Source organism: Grammomys surdaster, unplaced genomic scaffold, assembly GCF_004785775.1.
Source record: "Grammomys surdaster isolate TR1022 unplaced genomic scaffold, NIH_TR_1.0 125974, whole genome shotgun sequence".
Lineage (NCBI taxonomy): Eukaryota > Metazoa > Chordata > Mammalia > Rodentia > Muridae > Grammomys > Grammomys surdaster.
Window position 1 is genome coordinate 2,077,992 of NW_021620791.1, and position 15,413 is coordinate 2,093,404.

At 50.5% G+C, this 15,413-nt stretch overlaps 1 protein-coding gene across 1 annotated transcript; it reads left to right on the forward strand.

Moving 5' to 3' along the window:
• Window positions 1–4,538: 4,538 nt before the first annotated feature.
• On the forward strand, window positions 4,539–12,845 carry Trib1 (tribbles pseudokinase 1). The gene is made up of 3 exons (XM_028753878.1): window positions 4,539–5,559; window positions 7,483–7,775; window positions 10,483–12,845. The coding sequence occupies exons 1-3, from the start codon at window positions 5,200–5,202 to the stop codon at window positions 10,946–10,948; spliced, it is 1,119 nt and encodes a 372-aa protein (XP_028609711.1). The 5' UTR covers window positions 4,539–5,199; the 3' UTR covers window positions 10,949–12,845.
• The last annotated feature ends 2,568 nt before the right edge of the window (window positions 12,846–15,413 follow it).

Sequence of the window (15,413 nt, forward strand, 5' to 3'; positions counted from 1 at the left end):
AATAAGGGCTTCCCTGTGTTGTGCAATGTGTGGGTTCCTGAAAAGTCAGGGCTAAGTCAACCTCCCCTCCCCACCTCAATCAGGACCGAGCATCTGTTCTCAACTCAGCATGGTGCTTAGGCTATGCAAGACACGTGTTCACACTTTTTTTTTTTTCGAGACACGTTTTCTCTGTGTAGCCTTGGCTGTCCTTGGAACTCACTCTGTAGACCAGGTTGGCCTTGAACTCAGAAATCTGCCTGCCTCTGCCTCCCAAGTGCTGGGATTAAAGGCATGTGCCACCACTGCCCAACGCATTCACACTTATACGCTATATTACACACACACACACACACACACACACACACACAGCGAAACAAAATAAAATAGACACGAAGAGACAACAGACACATAGAGACACACAGACACACATATGAAGGGGGGAGGGAGGAAGGGAGAGGGAAGGATGAGGGAGAGGGAGACAGAGGAAGTGAGGGAGGGTGGGACAGAGGGAGGGAGGGAGGATTTCAGCTTCTACTCACATTGCCAATGTACTAGAGGAGCTGGCAAGTGGTACCATGTGGTAGACACTGTTATAGAGCCAACATCACCATTTAACCAGGAAGAATTACTTCCTGCCTGCATACTATTGACTAATAGCTTTTATTCATTGTCTTGGGTTTTCACGTAAGGCCTTTTTGAATTCTGGGCTATAGCGAGCCTTCACAATCTTAGTCACATTCAGGTACAAGCCAATTTCCCCAAAGCACTTTCCAATATTATAGTTACTTATTTCCCTTGCAGGGAAAGAAAACCAGGTCTTTCTGATACCCTTTACATAGGTGAGACAATCAAGGTACAAAAGGAGCAGCTGGCTGTCAGGTCAGTACCTGAGAGGCCAGAGGGAAGTTCAGTCCAGACTTGGCAGCAAAGAAACGCCTGGGACCCAAATCGAGACAGCTTCTCTCCCTTGTCCTTGTGAATGGTAGGCTCTGCCAGTGGTCCACATGCCCCATTCCTGCACACATTCCTTCAAAGCTTAACTTCCTGCTTTTTTGGGCTATCTACACCTTCTAGGCAGGATTCTGTGTTTAACTCTGAAATGTGTCATGGAGTTTCCAGTCCTATCTCTGCCCAAATGTTGCTTTTTCCAACAGTCCCTTATCACCAGCAGTCCTTGTGGGTGACCGTCATCCCACAGGGACTTGCTGTACCCCTCTTTTGTGATTGACCTTGAGCTTGGGGCTAGAGTGAATATGGTCCAGCCCCTTTTTCCTGGAAATGCAGTCCAGTGGAAAGAGTCACAGGACATGAAACGTCCTTGCAGCTGGATGCAATTTACACCTGACTGCAGGTGCTGGGAAAATATAGAAGGTGTTTTGCAGGATGAGTAAGAGCTTATTAGCTTGGCAGAGGAAGAAGAAAGATTCTAGTGGGAGGAACATTTCGGGCAACTGTGCAGAGGTGTGAATTGGCAGGTGTGTTTGGGGCCTTGCCAGGATCTGGCATGAGGAGGACAGAGACCAGGAGATGAAAAAGACGAGTCTTGAAAGAGAAGTGAGACTTGAACGAAGGCCTACTTTTCTAATATGAGATGTGGATTTCTTTCATAAGTCCTATGTTAGGCCAGAGCCTGATGCTATCAGGTTCAAGTTTCAAGGGTTCTTCTATTGTGCAAAAAAAGGAATTGCGAGAGGCAGCTTTACTTTATCCACAGCACTTAGTAGGTATCCTGACACACAGTAGGTATTCACTGTTAGCTGAAAGGATGGCTTCATGGTTCAGAAGCTCTCCGCAGGAATCCAGTATGTAGTCTCGTACTAAGTCGGGGGTTGATGGAGACAGGGAAATGGAATTCAGGTCAACAAGTTTACCAAGAAGAATTTTCTGTGAGGAACTAGTTCCAAAGGTATTGGAAGAGCAGAAATCAAAGAATAAAGAATAGTCCCAAGGGTGACTCAGATTTTAACATCAGGAAGTTGCAGTCACCCTAGGACTGGAGGACAAGATGGTGTCACCTGATCCCGGGAGCCAGAATCCTTGGAGTGAGCCAGTGCAGAGAGGATGCTGTGGACTAGGCTCCCTAGGATTCATTTCCGTTAGAAATGAGAAATGGGATGGAGGATGTGGTGCCCAGCAAGGGAAGGCAGGAAAGGAGCTGGATAGGGCAGAACGAATAGTTAGGCTCACTCATTGCAATCTAAGAAGGCTTCCGCTGCCTCCAGCCGAGAGCTTGGAAACTTGGACTGCAGATGGGGTACAGGTTCTGGCAAGAGGACAGGGCTTTATCCTTCCACCATCTCCTCTGAGGGGCAGCTCGGCTCGCTTCAGTCACAGCAGTGATATACCCTTGCAGCAAATCGGGGAGAAAAATTCAGTCTCAAAGAGAAGCGTGGCTGTCGAGGGAATCATCACACAGACAGCTTGCTATAGCTAGATGCCCAAGCAGGAAGAAGGATATCTCCTGGTAACTCTTTTCTGCCTCCCACCTGCTCATGGTCTTCCAGAGCCTCCCACTGGTCATACTGGGCAAAAAACAAAAAACAAACAAACAAACAAAAAACCAGTGAAGGCCATCCCAGGGAGCTGAGCAGAGTATGAGAGGGCACATGTTTAGCTGAGATGTCATGGCAACGGTGGTCTGTGGTGATGTATCCCCCAGAAGAGGCTAAGGGGTGGTACAACGTTGAGGTTAAGATACCCATAACAGTATCGGGTTCATCATCCAGTAACAGACCCAGTTTTCGGTTCAGCAGATCATAAGATTCCTTCAGGAGAGAATCTTGCCAGATAGAAAACCCCTCAGGATTTAGTGCAACTTCCTAAACATACTTGGTCCCAGCAATCTGTCAAGATTCAGCTCCCCTCTGGGAGAGCCGCCCTGCCCTTCTGTACATCCCCGCTCTCCTAGCCAAGCAGCTGTTCCTAGGTAGCTCTCCTCATAATCCGATGGAAGCCTCTCTAACGGTTCCTTTCTTGGGAAGCAAGGATGCTAAGGGTTCCAGGCTTCCGTGTTTTCTTTTTTCTTTTTTAAATCAAATGGAGCAAAATGTAATCCTATGAAGTGAGTGTAAAACTAAAGTTCATAACGTATGCAAAATGCTGAGGACAAGGAGCCTGCACCCCCCTGGACCACAACTGATGCCAATTATCATTACTGTTTCCATTTAAGTCTCCTAATCCCCAGCGCCTAACCCTTGGAGACGCTTAATTAGCGTTTGCTGAATGGCTGGAGCATTAATGATGAAAAGGATTTATTCTCGGGCTTGACCTGGTTTTAGAAAATTAATTATTCAGCATAAATGCAAGAAAAGACTTTGATAATAGGTATCTATGCTGAGTGAGGCTCCGGAGACTCCAAACTGACCTGGTTTGCAAAAGAAGTGGAGGGGAAAAACGACAAACAAAACCCAGCAACACAAAATGTGATTGCAAGTTGTTTCCAGGGAGCAGGGTCAGCTAGTTTCAAGAGCACACAAACAAAACTGCATGAAAGTATACGCGCGACCTTGTCCGCGTGCAGGTAGTATCCCTTGGCAGCGGATAGAGTGACTCGTACCCCAGGATCCAATGCTCCTGGTCGCATTGGCGCCCTAGATCCTCGGGCGCGTACGCAGGCGGGAGGGGACAGGAATCTGGCGGCAGCCACGTGGGCCCCTTCCGCCAGTTCCCCACATCCTTTGTTTCCCACCGGCCGGAGCTCAGGAAGCTCTTTCTGCGAGTCACCGCGAAGGGGCGGCCCAGGAGCTTGGAGAGGCTATTTCCGTGCAATCCGGGCGGGCGGCAGGCGCGGGAGGGGCGTGGAGGTGGAGGCAGAGCAGAAGGCCCAGTGTTTGCTTTTATTTCATCCAACAGAAGGTTCTATTTGTGGAAGCGAACAGACGCTGGGGATTAGAGTTGGGAGGGGGCAGGAAAAGAGGGAGAGAAAAAAAAAAGCCACATTCACTACCACGCACAGGTCTTCCCCGGAACTACCGCGTGGGGGTGAATGACTGATAATGGAATTCATCACCTTTCCTCTCGCCCCTTCCTCCGACTGCAGCCGCGACTCGGCGGCGCCCACAGCTTCACCGGGAGCTCCCCAAAGTGCAGAACGACAGGGGGAACCCACCAGGGGGAAGGCGTGACCGCTGGGTCCCAGCCAGCTGCCGGTGTGGAGTCCGGAGGTGCGCGCGGCCGCCGGGAACTCGCGATCCATTGTGTTGTGTGAATGATGCGCGCGCACCAATCAGCAGTCGTTTCGCCCCCGCTGCCCCGCCCCTCCCGCCCACTTCCCCGGGAACCTGACGTCACGGAGCTTTTCCTCCGCCCCCTCCCTGGGCTACCAGCCCGCGGGCCTGCGGTAGGGCGCGCGCAGCCTGCTGCCCAGCCCAACCCGGGGGGTGTGTGCGCGCGCCCAGGACGTCCCGGGACGTTCCCACCTGCGCCTAGGCGCGCGCGGTCGGGAGCATCCCCAGGCCTCCGGCCACCCCCTACTGTCCCAGCCTCCAACTCCACCTCCCCTCCCCGTAGTCTCCTCCCTCCGCTCCGGTGACTGCAAGCCGGGCGACGGGGCCGGAGTCGTCGCAGCCACCTCATTGCACAACCCGGCTTCCCAACTGTTTACACAGCCCGGGCTGTGAGTGTGTGTGTGTGTATACAGCGTGAGTCACCGGGAGGCGGAGGAGGTGGAGGAAAAGGAGAAGGAGTGCACTGGCCGGGATCAGTGCGGCGCACACACTCACATTCAGTCACTCTCTCTCTCTCTGAGCGCGTCTCGCTCGCTCACACGCCTGGAGTCCAGGAGCGCGCAGGATCCCGAGCGGCGCGGAAAAGTTGCACCGGCTTTTACTCGGGACTAATTGCTTTGGGAAGTGCGTTTGCTCGGTGAAGCCAACGAGCCTGCGGAATCCTGTCCTCGAGGCTCAGCACCCGGGAACTCGGGCAGCCTCCACGTCCCGGACTATCCACAGCCTCGGCAACAATAGCGGCGGCCACCGCCAGCGAGGCGCCCAGACCTGGTGCCTGTGAGGGTCTGGGGACCTTAGCTGGCCTCCCACCCTTGGACGCGTGGCCAGCGTGGTTCTCTTGTACAACGCCAGCGTCCAGGAACGGCTCTCGTTTTGCTCCTCTTGGGGACCGATCCAAGCTCGATCTGCAAACTCCATCCCGCAGACTGGAAGAAGTCGCAGCGCGGATCCAGGGATTTACAAAGCCGGCGCCGCTCCGGCCAGGGCCACGATGCGGGTCGGACCCGTGCGTTTTGCCCTGAGTGGCGCCTCGCAGCCCCGCGGTCAGGCTTTACTGTTCCCGGCTGCCCGGGGCACCCCAGCCAAACGCCTGCTGGACACGGACGACGCGGCAGCGGTGGCGGCCAAGTGTCCGCGCCTCTCTGAGTGCTCGAGTCCCCCTGACTACCTCAGTCCCCCTGGCTCGCCCTGCAGCCCTCAGCCTCCGCCCTCCGCGCAGGGGACCGGCGGCAGCTGTGTGAGCGCACCGGGGCCCAGCCGGATCGCCGACTACCTGCTGCTACCCCTAGCTGAGCGCGAGCATGTGTCCCGGGCACTGTGCATCCACACCGGCCGCGAGCTGCGCTGCAAGGTAAGCATCCTGGGGTGGAGGTTGCGGGTCTGGATCGTCCACAGAAGTGCTTAGGATCCGGCCCACCCGGATCACACTCCGCCAGCGCTCAGATTTGGCAGAGCAGATGAGGGCGTTGAGTTGGATATGGAGGGTATTTTGGTCAGTTTCGTCTTTTTGGAGGTTGAGGGGTTTCCTGTGGAGTGTTATGGTGAGGGTTCGGCCGTCTAGAGGAAGTGCGGGGTTCAGTTCTTTTATCTCTGTTCTTTTCTTTGGCGCTCTGTCTTGCCAGCGCGTGGCGTTCCATTTAAGTTTGGAATTGCAATGGATTCCAGGGCCATGCCATTGCCCTGCTCTCATCCCCCTCCTACCCCTGTCCTGGAAGGACGCCCTGCAGTGGGTGCCTCCTCGGGACTTGGGAGCAACTGGCAATCTCTTTGCCGGAGGTTCGCGGCATGGGTTCTACCAGACGGAATCGGGCTTCTGGAACCTAGGGGCTTCTGGACTCGAACTGTTGGGACCAGGGTACAGCTCAGCCTCGGAAGTTTCGGGAGGGGGTGGTCTTAAGCCTGGGAGGACTTCTGGCTAGCTTCGGACGGAGTATTGGAAAACTTCCAGGGGCTCGCTTCCACTCGCTTTAGTTTGAGGCCGGCAATGTTCATTGCAACATTAGGAGGAGTACAACTAGATACAGGATGGCACCGCTCTCCGAGAGCGCACAGCCGAGGACGGCTGCGCAGTCTGCGCTTTGTGAGCCGGACACTATCTCCGGGCCACTGAGAGCCCCATCGACTCCTTTCGTTCTCCTGGAGTTAAAAGTGGCATCTGGGTTTCCAACAACTCACCTGAAAGCCACCCCCCCCCACGCGCGCGCCCCGCCTCTCCCATTTGCTGCTGCCACCTACTGTCCACTCGCGTGAAATCAGATGCGTGGTCAAGCCCAGAGGAAAACTCTTTTCTTCTTTGGTGGATGAGAACAGTTTTGGGAGAGAAACGGATGGGGCGGGAGGAGAGGGCAGCAGAGGGATTTTTTTTTTTCCAGTTGGTACTAGAGCAGCCACCTCAGAGGTGGGGTGGGTCTGGGTCATTGTGCAACCCCTTCCAGTTCCTCCGAGCAGATAATAGCTGAATCCAGATGGTGACAGCCCGTGTGTCACCATTTCCAGTTGCGTCTAGGATATGAGTAACCGGACTGAACAAAAGGTCCTTAAAGAGACCAGCCAGCTTCTTAGAGGATTTGCTACCCATTGTGGGGGTGGGGCAGCCCGGGTGGATGGGGGTCGAGTAAACAAATGGGGGAAAAAAAAGACCGTATAGAGGTGCCTGTCCCCTCCTGTAAGAAAGTAACTGCAGGCTGCTCCCACCTGAGTCACAGCCATAAGCAGGCTGCGTAAGGCTGCTTTGTCAGCCTCTCCTTCCAAGTCATCGGTTCCTTCTGACTAATGACAGCTCTGAGTGTTTGCTGCCTCAGCTTCCCGTGTTGGCTGCAAAGTCACCACATTCCTTGACTGTGCTCTGCTGAGCCTCCTGGGTTTGCAGGGGAGACACATGCATGTTTTTCACTCTTAAGAGATGCTGGGGTTCATTCCACTAGGCTACTTAGAGTCTTCTCGGAAGAGCTACATCAGGGAGCTGGGCTTGCTTGGCTTCCAGGAGCTGTTGGCCCCTAAAAGACAAAGCGTTTGCAGAAGGCAGTTCTTCCAATTGCCCTACAGTAGGGGGTGGGCTTTGGGAGTGTGCTAGCCCAGATCCCAAGGTGTAGGTTGGTTTTAAGGGTATCCTAGCAGCTGGAGTTTCGAGAGGGGTAGAGACTAGAATATATGAATGGGGCTTATTGCCATTGAAAGCCCAAAGATGGAGCACTCCAGCCCAGCTTCATATAGGACCTGGGAGGCGGCTCCCTGACTTTCTAGTCCTTTAAACAGGTCATTTTTCTCTCCACAGGTGTTTCCCATTAAACACTACCAGGACAAAATCAGGCCTTACATCCAGCTGCCATCCCACAGGAACATCACTGGCATCGTGGAAGTGATCCTCGGGGAGAGCAAGGCCTACGTCTTCTTCGAGAAGGACTTTGGAGACATGCACTCCTATGTGCGAAGCCGGAAAAGGCTTCGGGAAGAGGAGGCGGCTCGGCTCTTCAAGCAGATCGTTTCTGCCGTTGCGCATTGCCACCAGTCGGCCATTGTGCTGGGGGACCTGAAGCTTAGGAAATTCGTCTTCTCCACGGAGGAGAGGTAGGCAGCTACCACAGCTCCTCTTGTGGCCTTTTGAAACAACAGCAACAACAGCAACAACCCCTCCCACCCCCGCCCCCCAAAAATCAAGGAAACAAACAGACAGAGTAAAACCCCCAAAGGTACAGGTCATGCAGTTAGGTGCAAGATAAACTCAAGGGCTCAGGTCTTCCCTGTGTTAAGTCCTGCATCTGGGAAGTCCTGGCCACACTCCGTTTATTCTCTGCTCCATTGGATGGAGTATTGGGCGGCCTAGAGGCACCTTGGTGCTTTTGAGGATGCTCCCTGTTGAGCAGATGCCCTTCCTGCTCCTGTCCTAGGCTCAGGCTTACTTTCTCTTGTCAGAAAGGTCAGTCTGTTGGGGAAAAGGTATTCACTTGTCTTTGACAGTACTAACTCCAAGAGGTGCTCAGACCCTTACTCCCATCCCGTGGCTCTGCCATACCTACCTAGAAGACATTACAGAGCTAGTGACGCTGTTATGCTTGCAGAATTTCAACCTTCCCTATCATACTGAATTCCTGCTCTGTTTCATCCTGGGCTGTGCTCCCCCTCCTCTCTCCCCCTCCACTCCCCACCCCTCAGTAGTTTGCTCACATTCTCTGGTGAGTTTTTAAGACATCTCATCGGCTCCATCTTCAGAAAATAACCACATTGAATAATAAATGGAAGTTGGCTAGCATGCACTGCTAAATATAGCTCCTGGCTTACCTCATAAGGACAAGATGTGCTTGATAAGGGAGTAAGGAGACATTGAGATTTGAAGTGGAGGCTTCACCAAGAGAATTCAGGAAGCAGCATGAGATAGACCACCCTTCATTCTGCAAACAGACTACATCCGTGGTGGGAAGATAGAGAGACCTTGACTGTCAGTAGAATTGTCCTGTGGGAGTGAGTTACCTTCTCCAATATAGTTACCCAGGACCTACCCCACCTGTGCATTTGTACCTTTAAAGCCAGGGCCCCTTAAAAAGTTACAGAAGTCCTCAAAGAGTGCGTTTGCAATCTGACCTTGCACTGACTATCGAAACACACAGATTAGCAAAGAGAAGTAAACTGTTTGCTGTGGAGAAGTGTCTGGTTCCTGGAATGTGTGTGCTTCTCTGATAATGGTGATGCCTATTTTTGAAACATGTGCTACACACCTCCTCACCGGCTTTTGAAATCTGCGTTGCACAGACCAGTGTCATGGGCATAGGGTTTGGTAACCCGAGGGTTAAGCAACGGCAAGCTGACGCTATTCATGTAGCCAGCACAGGTGCAGGGTTTTAGTACTACAGGAGCCAATCAGGGGCAGCCACCGTGGGTTGAGTCATATTTTCCGTTTACAGAACCAATGGGTATTTTACATAACAGGGAGGTCATGCTGAGGACATACCGAAGTTAGCACATGTATACTACACTCCAGGGAACAGGAAGGCTGGAAAAAAAAAGAAAAAGAAAAAGAAAAAGAAAGAAACCACCAGACCTTTGATAGGAAAGGGAACTGACCAAATGTTTGCATGTAACTTCACAACAAGTGACTTACTAAAATAGGCCTGTTTCAGAGAAGCAGGCACTGGATGTTAGAGGTTCCCCACGTGGTTCTGGGGGGGGGGTGTCTAGAAGATGTGGGTGGCTGGCTCTGTGTCAGGAGGCCCCTGCCGCTACATAAGAGTTCTTTCGACCAAAGGTCTGCTAGACTATGATTTCTTTACATTCTAGTCTTGGTTTCTGGACTCCTTTCACGTTCTTCAGTGACTTCCTTAACAGTGATATCTATAAAACAGAGACTCTCATGTAGGATAAGCACTCAAGTACATTGATCTGCACTCGTGGGGGTGTTTCAGGACCCTGGAGTCCTCGTACCTATCAGCCACGTGTGTTTGTTCACATAACTTCTCTCTCAGGGTTAAGTGTTTTTTTTTTTGCTTTTTGTTTTTTGGGTTTTTTTGTTTGTTTGTTTTTTTGGTTTGGTTTTTCGAGACAGGGTTACTCTGTGTAGCCCTGGCTGTCCTGGAACTCACTCTGTAGACCAGGCTAGCCTCGAACTCTTGAACTCAGAAATCCGCCTGCCTCTGCCTCCCAAGTGCTGGGATTAAAGGCGTGCACCACCACTGGCCGGCAGGTTAAGTGTTTTTTGCTGTGAAACAAACAGTCCAATAAATGTAATTAAACATTTCTTGTCATGGTCCCACTCAAGTTATTGCAGCTGGGACTCAGGTGAATGAAATTTAGTTGATGTGGGCAGTAGTGTCGACAGGCCTGGGCAATCAGTGTCACAGTAAGAGACTGGTGACATGTAGGATGCACAGGCCCCACCTGAGGAAGGAGGACACATACCCTCACTTTCCCCTGACAACTTTGTAGAACATGCCAGTCTTCCCCTGAAACCGGCTCCCCATTCTGCAATGTGGACTTTGTCAATTGTGTAACCCTATTGGATATCTCTTATAAGCTCTAACATCATGAATATTATTTGAGACTTTGCATCATACCCTCCCGCCCTGGGCACTCTCTCGATACTTTGCAAACATTTATTGCAGTTTGTATTGGTTTGTGAAATCACTCGTCCAGGATGTTTGCAGGGCAGTGCTTACTAGATGAAGGGGTAAATGACATTTCAACGGCCTTGGCTGTCAGTGCCTATGGGCACTGTTATTGGGAAGGCCTTGTTTTTCCATAGCAGCTGGTTTGAAAATAATAGCTCCGTTTCTGTCTCTCACAGAACCCAGCTTAGACTGGAAAGCCTGGAAGATACACACATCATTAAGGGTGAGGATGATACGCTGTCAGATAAACATGGCTGCCCAGCCTACGTGAGCCCCGAGATCCTCAACACTACTGGGACCTACTCCGGAAAGGCAGCGGACGTTTGGAGCCTTGGGGTGATGCTCTACACGCTTTTGGTCGGACGATACCCCTTTCATGACTCAGACCCGAGTGCCCTTTTCTCCAAAATCCGCCGTGGACAGTTCTGCATTCCTGAGCATGTTTCCCCCAAAGCCAGGTGCCTCATCCGCAGCCTCCTGAGGCGAGAACCTTCTGAGAGACTCACAGCTCCTGAGATCTTATTCCATCCCTGGTTTGAATATGTCCTGGAACCGGGGTATGTTGACTCAGAAATAGGAACTTCAGACCAGATTGTTCCCGAGTACCGGGAGGACAATGACATTAGTTCCTTCTTCTGCTAATCCCAAAAAAACCTCAGAAACCTCATAATTCTCACACATGGCATTTCTAATGGTGGGCAGGCCCTCTTATGTGGTGCCAGCCAGATTAGGGGACGGAGCACCATTGTCCCTGTGGGGGCTCAAGTGTGGTGCCACCTCTCTGGGCTGAGTGACTTGATTTGACCAGCATGCACTCAGATTAGCTGCTCGATGGAGGAGGTGTCCCCTTTTCGATGACCCATCGTGACTGTCCCCGTGTCGGATGCAAGGGTGCCACACTCTTTGAAGCTAACGGGCATACCACGTGGTCAGGTGTGGTGAACTTGAACATTTGAATGGGAAGGAAGCACTTCACACAGTGGCATTTGAACAAGGTGGCAATCGGTTGGAGTGACAAACCTGTCATCTTTGGACTTGTCTTTGAAGGCTCCCCTTGCTGCTGCAGTTTCTCCTTACCGGAAGTTTATTTTTTCTTTTTTTTTAAGCCTTACTTTCCTTGCATACTCACCCTTGACTTTGCTCCAGCATTGGAACAGACAGTGAGAAAACCTAGAGCCTGCCCAAACCCAGACTCTCCCCCCAGAGCCAAGACCTCCTATGCAATAATGTCCTCCGCCGACCCACCTTGGGACCTGTCACCTGCAGCTATGAAAAGCAGTCACAGCTTTTTGTGGAAAAGTATTGGGAGATTCAAATTCTTGGCTCTTGATTCAAGATTCAATTCAAGATTCTTGATTCAAATTCAGAACTCTTGAGCTCAGTCAGACAACAATGTTTTTAAAGAAATTGATTTGATTGTGTGGAATCCATTAGCTCTTAGGGTTCCCCTCAAATATGGCAGCATTTAGCCTGTGCACCTAACGCCCACCCCTAGGACCATCTCCGGGTGGAACATTTTGTGTATGTGGATAAGGGGGAGGAGATTCTCCAACCTGCTCTCTCAGGAGCATGTGCGAACTGTCTTTGTGCTTCAGAGAAAGTGAGTTTGAGACAGTCTTGGAAGATTTTCAGACTAATTTCCAGAAGGAACCTGGACACTGCCCTCCCGTGGGTTGCTGTGCCTCTGGCATCCAGGGTCTTCAGTTTCCCATGCTGGGCTCTTCGGGGTTCACGTGTTGCGTTGCTCGTGACCCCATCTTTGAAGCCGGCTCTGGAGTGATGGAGAGAACCTTGAAAATGTAGCTGGAAAGAGCTTTAAAACTCATCCGATGCAGGTTCTCTTCTCCTCTCTGCCTACCAGAGATCCCCTGCTTCTTCCCCAGGCGGGGACCTAGCCTCTGCCTGAATGCTTCTGGAGACAGAAACATTTTCCCTACAGGAAATGAAGCTTCTCAGAGAAACTGCTGAAAGTTGCATTAAAAAAAAAAAAGTATAGATGAAATGGCTGTCACTGTCTGGGACAGTGCTGAAACCAGGTGGTTAAACGGGTAACAAAAATACTGTATTCTGAGAAATGGCACAGAAGCCAGCAGGCATCTTTAAGGGCTATGCCTAGGCAGACTACTAACATTGAGAGAATGCCGTGTATACCTCACGTACTGTGTGCTTTGTATTTGTATATATATTTTACCTTTTATACATATGTCCAATTGTTGTCATTTGGCTCTGAGGCTTGTTTTGTCGTCTGTGTCTGTCTGAGGAACCTGTGTGTCCAGAGCCACATGAAATGTGAATGATTGTTGGCAGTATAATCTTGAGAGGATGCTGGGACTTGGGGAAGGAGCGGGGACAGGCCTCTGTTGGTATCGCCCAGCTCTTGTATCTATGATACATTCCCTGACTGAGGACTCGGGGCTGGCCTGGGCATTCACCCGGACAGCTGGAAACACTAGGTCTCCTGTGCGTGTGTGGAAAGATAATAGTGGCACATTGTTGCCACTTGTAGACAACTTTTAATAAATATGGTTTCGTAAAGAAATATGGTGAGTTTCCTTTGTGTACATTCTGCCTTCCTGTGGCTGTTCCTGGCCACAATGAGATAGCCTTTGACTTTCTGGCTGTAGTGTCTCATGGAGACAGAGTCAAAGATGGTTTGCTACGTTTTTTTGTTTGTTTGTTTTGTTTTTTTCTTGAAAAAGTCTTACTATATAGTCCTGCTTGGCATGGAATCGATATGTGGACCAGGCTGGCCTTGAACTCACAGAGGTCTTCGTGCCTCTGGAATTAAAGGCATGTGTAGTTATGCCTGCCTGGAATCTGCTTTTTTGTGTATCAACGAGCATGTGAACTTTAATGAGCAGGGCTTACTTGCACAAGGCGGTTGGTGGGTTCTGTGGGCTGGATTGGAAGCCTTGGAGGACAGCGTAACATGGATTTTTGAGTTCAAGAACTGAAGCATTGGCTGGCCTTTGACACCTGCCTTGCCTTTCCAATACCGTGGAAGCTGAGACAGGCACGTCAAGGGTTCAAGACCAGCTTGGGCTATAGAGCAAGTCTGTTTCAAAAACAAAATGAATCCTCTGACTTTTTTTTTTTTTTTTAAGGTTAGGAAAATGGAGAATTTGAGAAAAGCTATGAATACCCCAGAAGAACATTATAGAATTTTTACCACTTGCTTCACCCTGAGAGAGAGCATGCAGGTTCCAGAAGACACCTGCCTCTCAGCTTTAGAGCTAATTATAGTAAGATGGGTCATGGCGTTTCTTCCCGTCTCCGTCCCCTCTAAGTATAAATATTAAAACAAGGAAAAACTGCTTAGAAAACATGAACTCCGTCACAGGGATGACTTGATTGAGTTATGTTTCTAGCTTCCACTATGTCTTTTTTTTTTTTTTTTTTGGTTTTTCGAGACAGGGTTTCTCTGTGTAGTTCTGGCTGTCCTGGAAGTCACTCTGTAGACCAGGCTGGCCTCGAACTCAGAAATCCGCCTGCCTCTGCCTCCCAAGTGCTGGGATTAAAGGCATGCACCACCACCGCCCGGCTCCACTACATCTTGAGAGCCTCTTTGAAACAAAGCAAATTAGACCAAAGCAAATTAGACGGGATTAAAATGGTTTGCCCTTGGAGTGGGAGAGGGGCTCCAAGCTCTCTGCCCCAAGCTGAGGCTCTGCTGTTGGCTGATGGCCCCATGCCCATGGACAGCACACACTGGAATCTGGGCTGTTAGAGAGAGAGAGAGAGAGAGAGAGAGAGAGAGAGAGAGAGAGAGAGAGAGAGAGAGAGAGAGAGAGAGGAAGTTGTGAGAACATTGAGGGTAGATCTGGAAGTGTGTAAGATCAGAATGTGTGCAAGTCAAGTATGAAATTCTCAAAAAAGCGAATATGCATTTTTAACAGTAAATGAAGCCACGGGGCTGGAGAAATGGCTGTTTGGCTACAGATGCCTGTCACCAAGCCGGACAAGCTTAGTTTGGTTTCCAGGATCCACCTGGTGAAAGGAAACTGACCATTAAGTTGGCCCCTGACCCCGTACACTACTGTACAAGCCACCACACTACATTGCAGGCAGTACAGTGAATTCTCATGAAGACACAGTCAGATGGAGAGCATAGAATAGGTCCTGTCCATCTCTGCTTGGCACTGGTTCCCAAGGCAACCACTGTGGAATACACTGTTATTTTTGTTTTGTTTTAATTGTTTACTTGTTTGCCACAGGGTACTACTGTTGTAGCCCAGGCTGCTCTCAAACTCAGTCCTGCCTCAGCCTCCCAAATGCCTGGTTCACCAGACACGTTTTTTAATAATAAAAAAAAAATTATGAGAATTTAATACGCGACTACTGTATTCACATTTCTATCCCTCATTGACCCCCAATTCCTCCCCTATCCACTTCACTCTTCTCAAATTCATGGCCTTTCCTTTAACTATTGTTAACACACACACACACACGCACACACACACACACACACACACACAGAATCGGCTCAATGAGTCCCTTTAGCTTTGCTCCTCTGTGCGTATGTTAAGGGCTGACCAGTTAGGATTGGATAGCCTTGGACTGATTTTCTAGTGAGATGAAATTTTAACTAAGCCATGAAGCTTTGGTGTCAGCTCTGGGCCCACTTGAAAAACTTGGCAGAAGTGCCAGGTGACTTTTTTTTTTTTTGTCCTTTGCTAAAACGTTCAGCTAGAGGTAACTTAGAAAAGCAGACCCATGGTATTGGAGTCATTGCAGCACAGGCCATGTAACTCAGGAACCACAAAGAACAGAGAGAGCGCAAGAAGCATGTGGGAAATGAGCAAATGGCAGGGGAGCCACTCAAGTGTGGTAATGCTTCTAATCCCAGCACTTCAGAGGCTGAGGCAAGAGGCTCAGGGAGTCAAGGCCAGTCTCAGCTACACAACAAGTCTGAGGCCAGCCTGAGCTATGAGACCCTGGAATCAACCTTCCCCAAATCCACAAAACCAAAAAGGGAACTAGGAGAAGGGCTGGTCCTGGCCTTTCTACAAACAGGACCTTCCACCCTGCCTCTCTCGGCGAACCTCAGAATCCGTGCTGCAGTGCCTCCCTGCTCCAGTGAACCCAGGTTGGCTTGGTGCGATTCCTT

Coding starts and splice junctions, on each gene's coding strand:
- Trib1 (XM_028753878.1), top strand. CDS start 5,200: ATGCGGGTCGGACCCGTGCGTTTTGCCCTGAGTGGCGCCTCGCAGCCC. Junction 5,560..7,482: donor GCCGCGAGCTGCGCTGCAAG/GTAAGCATCCTG, acceptor TTCTCTCCACAG/GTGTTTCCCATTAAACACTA. Junction 7,776..10,482: donor GTCTTCTCCACGGAGGAGAG/GTAGGCAGCTAC, acceptor TGTCTCTCACAG/AACCCAGCTTAGACTGGAAA.